The sequence below is a fragment of the Pinus tabuliformis genome, chromosome 9 (assembly GCF_031772625.1).
Source record: "Pinus tabuliformis cultivar Carrire ecotype Pingquan chromosome 9, CPIR1, whole genome shotgun sequence".
NCBI lineage: Eukaryota > Viridiplantae > Streptophyta > Pinopsida > Pinales > Pinaceae > Pinus > Pinus tabuliformis.
In genome coordinates this window covers 139288061-139297918 of record NC_142307.1, presented here as the reverse complement: position 1 = coordinate 139297918, position 9858 = coordinate 139288061, and the positions used below count along the sequence as shown (strand labels likewise).

Genomic DNA, 9858 nt, shown 5'->3' with positions numbered 1-9858 from the left:
GGAATGGGCATTTAACTACATGGGAGAAATAAGGAGAAACTGAAAACCGGAGTGGGAAAACAAAATTTTTTACATTTGGCAATATTTTTGAAGTGAAAAAAGTTGTTGAAAACAAAATGTAGGAACTCAATCAAACGCTTATCACAGATGGCTTTGATAGTGTCAGAAATGATCTAGTGTATTGTAACAATGTCTATTTATAGGTTAAGATCCTAACCATGAACAAGGGTGGATTGTATCACTAGATCTTAGAGCAACTCATCATGATAATAATAATCTCAAATTAGGATCTTATCCTTAAACATGATGGGCATAACATCACCCCAATCTAGAATATTTTTGGAGTGCATTGTTCACTAGAAAAGGTCAGATGTGGTAAAGAAATTAAAGAAGAGAATTATAACATCTTTCGTCACATATATTTTTAGCGAGGATCTTATTATCATTAAGTGGCATGAAGTGAATGACTCTAAAGCATTAACTTTTAAATTTAATCACATGTTGTTGAATGAACCGAGATAATTCTACCACACATGGTATCGTACCTTGCATAATTGAGGTATAAACTCTAAGGAGAACGTATGTGAGAAGCTCAATTATCACAAGAAAGGTAAGAGGACTAGGTTAGATAAGAAAATGAAAGAAAAAACTTTGTGGAAAGCTATATGACATAGAGAATAGCATCTCAATCCTAATGGATCCCTTGCACTCACATTTTCTCTCACTAAAAACAAAGAAGGATTTGTTGGACCTTGTGGAATGGAGAAATTACATACTAAAAATATAGGGAGAAGAATGTCAATTAAAAGGCAGAATGATGTGGATTCAAAGCCGAGATAGAAAGACTAAATTTTTCCATAGGAAACCATGAAGAGAAAGACTCTTAATTTGATGTGGTCTATTAAGGATGGGGACATAAAATTCGTTGCAACTAAGAAGGGCATTCAAAGGGAGGTAGTCACATATATTAGCTCTCAACATAGGGAGTGAGGTACCACCAACATTGATGACTGAATGGAGAACATGATGGGTCCAAACCTATTAGACATGGCAAAGGAATCAAGTGGGGAATGTTGAAATAAGGAATTAATAAGAGGGGCACGCAAATCAATAATTAGTGAGATTTTATAACTTTAAGCTCAATTCCTTACCCCCTTTCACTGTTGTCAATTACTTACGTGAGAGTTCTTAAGACACTCAACCTTCCACACTATAATTCGTCCCTCCACAGAAATTGGAAATTCGACCTTGAGAGTGGAAAAACATTGGCCCTCAATAATAGGTCTATAATCAACCATCTAACCATGACTAGAATATTTCAAAATGCATGGCATAAACCCTTCCAAAATAAGCCAAAATAACATTCCAAAATAATTAAAAATTCTTTCAAAAATGTGCCAAAAATCATTCGTGGGAAAGTCTCTCTAAATTAGCTAATCTTCACTTTTGGTACATCATGTGTGAACCTTAGAACTCCCTTTATCGACAGTTAGTGGGTTCACCATTCTATCTTGTGAAAACATGGTCTCGTAGCTTGCATAATCCATGTATAAAATCTATGGAGAATCTATGTCAGAAGATCAATTATCACCAAAAATGTACGAGGACGAGCTTAGATAAGAAAATGAAAGAAAAAACTTTGTGGATAGCAAGATGACATAGAGAATAACATCTCAATCCTAATGGATCCCTTGCACTCACATTTTTTCTCAGTAAAAAGAAGGAAGGATTTGTTCGACCTTGTGGAATGGAGAAATTATAAACTAAAAATCCACGAAGAAGAGTGTCGATTAAAAGGCAGAATGATGTGGATTCAAAGCGGATATAAAAGAACTAAATTTCTCCATAGGAAACAATTAAGAGAAAGACTATTAATTTGATGTGGTCTATTAAGGATGGGGACATAAAGTTCGTTATAACTAAGAAGGGAATTCAAAGGGAGGTAGTCATATACGTTAGCTCTCAATATAGTGAATCAGGTAACACCAACATTGATTACCAAATGGACAACATTATGAGTCCAAACCTATTAGACGTCCGAAAAGAATCATGTCGAGAATGTCGAAATAAGGAATTAGTAAGAGGGTCACATGAATAAATAATTAGTGAGATTTTATAACATTAGCCTCAATTATTTACTGCCTTTCACTCTTGTCAATTACTTCCATCGGAGTTCTTAAAACACTCATCCCTCCACACTCTAATTTGTCCCTCCACGAAAATTGGAAATTCAGCCTTGAGAGGGGAAAAAACTTGGCCCTCAAGAATAGGTCTATAATCAACCATCTAACCAAGACTAGAAGATTTCAAAAGGTGTGCCATAAATCCTTACAAAATAAACCAGAAAAACCTTTCCAAAATAATTCAAAATTCCTTCAAAAATGTGCCAAAAATCATTCGTGAGAAAGTCTCTATAAATGAGCTAATCTTCACTTTTGGTACATCATGTATGAACCTCAGATCTCCCTTTTCTCCCCTTTTTTTGATAGATTCAAATTTACTCAAATAAGTGACTCTAAATGCTCCTTCTAACACCTATGCATTTTCAGTGTAGATACTTCACACTTGTCCACTTGCTAGGCTGGCTTTTCCACTCGCTAGAATTTCTTTTGGAATTGGAAGAATTTATAAGGATTATTTGATAAATCATTTATCCTCAACCATCAATTGTGAGAAAGAGTGTGATATAGCTTTCGAAAGGAATTGGGATTATATTTATGATCATGGGATCAGGGTATATTATTGGTATGGTCATGCATGATGTTATGTGTTCATAATGCTACATATCCATATACGCTTATTTTTAGACATGTACATGCTAATGTGGGTTGATCTTGCAAATGGGATGAGCTTCCCTTGAAAAAAAATAAGGTAAGGATTTTATTTTGGTATCTACTTGATTTTTCTAACATCGTATATATGCAAGAAGAAGAGAATCAAGAATGATGAGAAAAATGGTAGACTATAGCTCACCTAATTCTCCTTAGAGATTAGCTCAACATCAAGGAGATGAGCATTGTCTTGTTATGGAAGATACATTGAGGATATTGAGGGCTGAAATTAGAAGTGGCAAGACAGATAATGAAATGTTGGTTGGGGCTGAGGAAAATTAGATAGAGATTAATGCATTTATCCTTCAGATCTTGTTAAACAACCAGCTCACAATATAGAAAAAGGGATAGATCAACGACTTCAAAAGTAGCCTCTTCAAGGTGGAAACCTCCTTTACAATCTACAAATGAACAATTCTTGGAGAATTCAAATGAAAAGACCTCCTTTCTATATATATGATTCTAATGGGTCATAATATAATCAGAGCCTACATAACAATAATAATGTAAGGGCTCAAAAATAACAATAGTGGGCTACTCTCGGGCACAATAATAACAATATGGGGACAACATGGGAACAACAATAACAATAAAGGGTTACAATGACAAAAATAATAAGGGAATACACTAGTATTATAGGGACCTAACATGCCCCTTTCCTTCAAAAAAGTGTTGTCCTCAACACTTGAGTAGTTCCATATGCTTCTCTATAAAATTCTCATCTTACCATGTGGAATATTCAGTGGGTAAGTTCTTCCACTTGATTAGATACTCTGAAATTGATCGATTTCGTAGCTGTCAAGTTCTTATTTCTGTTACAACTTTAGGTTACAAGATAAATTTTCTTCCTCATCAAGTTCTCACAATATTGTTTGAACTGGTAGCTTGTCACCTATCACCTTCTTTAAGCGTGAACCATGGAAAAAAGGATGCACTTGGGAAGATGCACAAAGTTCCAATTTGTATGCCATAGTAGTAATATTTTGCAATACCTTATATGGACCATAATCTTTTGGTGATAATTTATTATCCTTCTTATCCTGCTTGAGGGAAATTTATTGTTATGGTTGTAGTCGAAGAAATAACTAGACACCTAAATCAAAAGTTATTTTGCTGCGATGGTTATGTGCTTCTTGGTTCATTCTATTTTGTGCCAAAGTGAGGTGATCCTTTAAGAGTTGGAGAACTTTTTGTTGATGCTTTATAGATCATTTGATCAAATAGATCATCAATGCGAGGGAAAGGATATTGATTTCTAATAGTTACTCGATTCAATTGCACCTATTCAACACAGAGCTAAAGGGATCCATCCTTCTTCTTTACAAATATCACCGGATCTTCCCAAGGTGAAACACTAGGTCTAATCATACCCCTGTCAAATAACTCTTGAAGTTTCACTTGCAACTCACGAAGTTCAACAATAGGCATTCGGTAGGGAGCTTTGGATATAGGTTCGGTACCAGGCTTTAGCTCTATGGAGAAGTCAATCTCCCGCTTTGGAGGCAAACCGAGCAACTCCTCTCGAATGACATCAGAGAATTTTGAAAGGAAAGGATATTTTTCAAAGGATGAAAATTTTCCTCATTTAAAGTCATTACAACATACATTTGACATTGTTTCCTAAGACTTCTCTTCATCTGCAAGAATGAGAAAAGTCTTAAAGAAATAGGTCTCTTTTACCCATGGATAACCATAGATTGACCCTCATCACTTAAAACCTGAAGTGTTTTGCTTTGAAAACTAGGCACAACCCAGTGGGCTTCAATCCAGTCCATCACAGTTATCACATAATAGTGACCAAGTGGCGTCACATAAAGATTCACATTTGTGACACACACTTCCAAGTCTAAAGGGCACTCTTGAACTAAGCATTCAACCTTTTGAGATTGCCCTGAGGCCATCTGAACCTGATTAAAATCATCTTTCTCTATCGCCACCAATTTACATTTCAATAAAGCATTAGGAGAAATAAAAATTTTAGTTGTGCCAGGATCAATCAAAATAGTAACAGCCACACTATTTAGCTTACCTAATGCTTCAAGCATTGTAGGCTCATGCTCGACCTAGAGATTTTGTACAACTGCATGAATCCTATGGGCTCTGCCCATATCTCTAATAGTGGCTTGTTCCTGCTCTGATTGTGCTTCAGTCTTCTTTTCATGGAAATCCCACTCAAAATCAAGTCGTCCACAAGTCCAACATCCATTAGTGTGAGCAATTTTCATAAATTTGACCCTTTTATTAGGTGATTCTTGAGTGCAACCATTACTTTTTTGAAGACGTTGCCTTGGGTTATTTCTTTGGCTCTTAAAAGAATGATTCTTTTGAAATCCACGATGATGTGAACCACCTAACTTATGTCTTACATATTGTCCTCCCCTTCACGGAGGTTTCCCATGGAATGATAGATTTTCGGTTTTATCCCCCCATTCATTCCTCAATAATTCTTCTTCGACTATAATTTCTTGTTGCACTATCTCATGCAACATACTAGGCCTCAAAATGCGCACCTTTTCCTTTATAATAGGATTCAATCCATACAAAATCTTGTTTACCTTGAGGGCTTTGGTATTTACATGGGTATAATATCTAAGAAACTCCATGAAAATGATGAAAATGGGTTGAGACACTTGCTTGACCAACAAAATTTAAATGTCAGGCAAGCTAGATGGTTGGCTACCCTTAGTGAGTTTGAATTTGAGATCAAATACATTAAGGGAAAGGAGAACTCGGTTGTAGATGATCTTAGAAAAAAGGTACATGTGAATCATATAGCAACTATGAGCTCTTATGGGACAAATTTATAGAATAGGATCTTGCAGGAAGGACAACGAGATGACAGGTACATGGAGATTATAAACATGTTACAATAGAGTACAGGTAGGGGTGATCAAGATGCATATTATCATCTCACGTACATGGTTTGGTCAGATTCATGGATATGATCTATGCTCGAGATAGTTCTAAGCTCAAGAAGCTTATCTTGAGGGAGTTTCACATCAAGGCATAATTGAGTGACCCAGAATATTAGAAGACATTGATGGGGGTGAAGAAGTTTTAATATTCACTGAATCTAAAGAAGGAAGTGGCACAGTTCATGGTGAAATGTTTGTATTGTTAGCAGGTGAAGGAAAAATGTAATCATCCAGGTGGTCTACTACAACCTATTCTAATTTCATAATGGAAATGGGAGGAAATCTCCATTGATTTCATCAGAAGTATTTCGAGGATAGTGAGACAACATGATTCTATTATGGTCATGGTCGAAAGTTTGAGCAAGGTAGCTCAATTCATTCCAATGAATTATACATATTCAACTAGTGAGGCAGCAAATGTTTTCATCGAGGAGATCATAATGTTACACGTTTTCATGAAGAAGATTGTTTTGGACAGAGATGTGAAGTTCTCTACAATGTATCGTCCTCAGACATATGGAAAGAAAGAGATGGTAAATAGTATCTTGGAGGATATGTTGAGGATGTGCCAAGGATGTATTTGATGCATGAGCAGAGAAGATGGGAGTAGTATCTTCCATTGGTCCAATTTGCATACAATAATGGTTATCAAGAGTTAATGAGGATGAGTCCTTTCAAGGCACTATATGGGTGGAGTTATAATACTCCCATTAGCTGGAGTGATCCAATGAATAGGGTACTTGTTGGATTGGATATGTTGGAAGACATGGAGAATGAAATGTAAGTTATAATGAATAATTTAAAGGTAGGACAAGATAGACAAAAGAGTTACGAGGACCATCAATGAGTTTCACATTGGGGAGGATGTGTATTTGTGCATTGAGCCTAAGAAGAGCTCTTTGATGATTGGATCATGTACCAAACTGACACCATGATATTGCGGCCATTTTGAGATCCGTAAGAGGACTAGACCAGTAGCCTATCGACTTGCACTACCTCTAAGAGTGAAATTCCATGATGTTTTCCATGTTTCATTTATTAAGTGGTATATAGGGGATGTTGATCGTGTTATGGATTGGTTTGTATTGAAGATGGAGCAAGAAGGAGAACTCCAATCCATTTAGCAAGATAAAGTGCAGTGGAAGCACTTTAGGCCCGAAGAAGCTACACGAGTGATGGTGGATCAGATGCAGTCGATGTATCCTTTGTTTGCTAGTGGATGCAGAGCGATTTTGGTATCATGCTTGGTATATGTTTGGCATATGTTTTGCTGGCATTTTTAGTATATGTACATATGTATATCGATGTAGATACCATAATGAGCTAACTTATAAAGCTCCAATAAATGACATGGTTATTATTTTATCATGTTGTCATGATGTTCTTTATTTTCAAAATGTAAATGTTTGAAAATTTTAAGATGACTCATCTAGAAAACCAAAAAGCTAAAATCATAGTGTTGAGGCTAAATGTTATCCACTTTGAGGGAGAATCCTCCTTTTATAATGAAAACAATGTAAAATAAGGACAAATACTAATTAATTTGTCCTCTTTTTTTTATCTAAGGAAAAAAGTTTCAGTTTGATAAAACTAATTAATGAGGCAGCCCAACTATACCCTTAGCCATGCCATTCAACTACCTAAGCACTAGAGACTAAGTTGCCCAAGTGTTGTTATTGGTTTGCTAAGCAAAAAAGCCCTTAAAATCACTTAAACTACAATAAGGTATAGCTCAATAAGATATATCTCATAAGTTATAATTATTCAAAATTCTAATTTCACTTCATCATAATAAATTAATCATAATTAATTTCAAGCTCATTCTAGCTGATTTCAAGTTAATTAGGGTAAAAAGCATTTTGAAAAAAAAACAAACAAACCCGGTGAATCAAAACATGAAATTTTAACCACATGCACATCAAAAGAAGTACAATACGATTAAAAGAAAACAGGGAATGACTGTATATAATCGCCGGAATGACAGTACATAATCGGTAGAATGTACTCTCCTTGTACATTACATACATACATCAAGTTTCCAAATTTAAAGTCAAATTAATTCCAACTTCTAACCATCAACCACAACGCAGGTCATCAATTTTCCTGCGGTTTCTGTTGGGGGTTTTGCTGGTGATCAAGAGGCCTTCTGAATAACATAATGTGCGACTCAGGGCGGTGAATAGCATGGTGCATCCACCCGCGAGACTGCTGAATCCCAATTGCTCGCCATTCATTCTGAATATAATAACAACTGCGTTACTTGTGAACCAACACCATTAAAAACAGAACGAACTAAACTCAACATCTAACAAAAGACGAAATAGAAGCAAAGACGACCGGAGGCTTACCTCACTCAGAAGGCGATCCCTCGGAAGTAGCCGCGCAACATCGGGTGGAAGTTTCACATGCCTGAACATAGAGAGTCAAAACATCAGACTCAAAGCTGAGATAGAAAGGGATTTTTATGGAATTTAATCTTCAAACCCTAACCCTAAATTGCAGAGAGAAATTCTAAAGAAAAATTCTTAAAATGGGAACTTTTTTTTTACCTATACTCATAGTTATCGTCGTAGTACTTGTCAGAATAATCAATCTGAGGCATTTTTCCGGCCTGTAAAATCTCGAAGCTTCAGAGTGATATAAAATGGCAGACAAGAACCTGCGAAAACAGAATCCCGCTTAAGCGAAAACAGAGAAGGGCCGAACCCTGAAGGATTTGGCAGATTAGATTTCCAGATGCGTAAGGGAAAGTCGTTAAAAATGCCACGAAATGCAGATTCGTTTACAGCTAAATTGAAAAAGAGAAACAATATGTATAATGTTCATGTTCCAGGCAGCTTTTTAATTTCATTTCTTACGCTTAAAGAGGTTGGTCGGCTGCGTTTGCCTCTTTTTCTTTTTTCTTTTTTTCTTAATTAGGAAAGGAATACGACATTTGCGATAATAATTAAATAGAATCACATGGCATTTTCGATGAAATATAACTTTTTATTTTACCCCCTTTTAATGCTTATTAAACAAAAAAAAATTATTTTAATGATCTATTTTGGAATAGGGTTTCAGGATTTTTTATTATTATTAATATACCCTTAGTGGTAATCTATTTAGATTTAGTTTACAAGTAGTTGTATTTTTTATTTTTTATTTAACCAATAAAATATTATAAATTAGATTAAAATAAAGTATATATAAAATATTGGTCTCAAGGGGTAACTCAAGTGGTGATAGAGGTGATGTGAAGTCATACAAACTAATAGATCCAAGGTTTAATCCATAAGTGACATGGTCTACATAGAGGAAGATGCTATAATATACCTAGTGTAATAGAAAACAATATATATTTCTGAAATGGGTTATGGTTTTTGGCCATGCGCTATTGATAAGTTATGCTATTGGTTCATTGTATTGTAACAAAGTCTATTTATAGGTTAAGAACCCAATCATGAACAAGGGTGGATTGTATAGCAACTCAACTAAGTGGTCTACAAAAGAAAACAATATATATATATATATATATATATATATATAATATATATATATATATATATATATATATATATTAATTTTTTTGTGAAATGAGTTATGGGCATGTTGTATTAATAAGTTATGGTATTGGTCGAGTGTATTGTAACAAAGTCTATTTATAGGTTAAGATCCTAACCATGAACAAGGGTGGATTGTATCGCTAGATCTTAGAGCAACTCATCATGATAATAATAATCTTAAATGAGGATCTTATCCTTAAACATGATGGCCATAACATCACCCCAATCTAGAATATTTTTGGAGTGAATTATTCACTCGAAAAGGTTAGATGTGGTAAAGCAATTAAAGAAGAGAATTATAACATCTTTCGTCACATATATTTTTAACCGAGATTTACTGAATTAGTCTACCACACATGGTCTCATACCTTGCATAATCGAGGTATAAACTCTATGGAGAACGTATGTGAGAAGCTCAATTATCTCAAGAAAGGTAAGAGGACTAGGTTAGATAAGAAAATGAAAGAAAAAACTTTGTGGAAAGCTAGTGACATAGAGAATAACATCTCAATCCTAATGGATCCCTTGCACTCACATTTTTATCACTAAAAACAAAGAAGGATTTGT

General features: G+C 35.0%; 1 protein-coding gene across 1 annotated transcript; it reads right to left on the bottom strand.

Annotated features, from left to right (window-relative positions):
* Positions 1-7840: 7840 nt before the first annotated feature.
* Positions 7841-8573, bottom strand: LOC149147488 (cyclin-dependent kinases regulatory subunit 2-like). Its single transcript, XM_089446111.1, has 3 exons — positions 8296-8573; positions 8095-8155; positions 7841-7981 (listed from the first exon to the last, which is right to left on the bottom strand). The coding sequence occupies exons 1-3, from the start codon at positions 8346-8348 to the stop codon at positions 7841-7843; spliced, it is 255 nt and encodes an 84-aa protein (XP_089302237.1). The 5' UTR covers positions 8349-8573.
* Positions 8574-9858: the final 1285 nt, after the last annotated feature.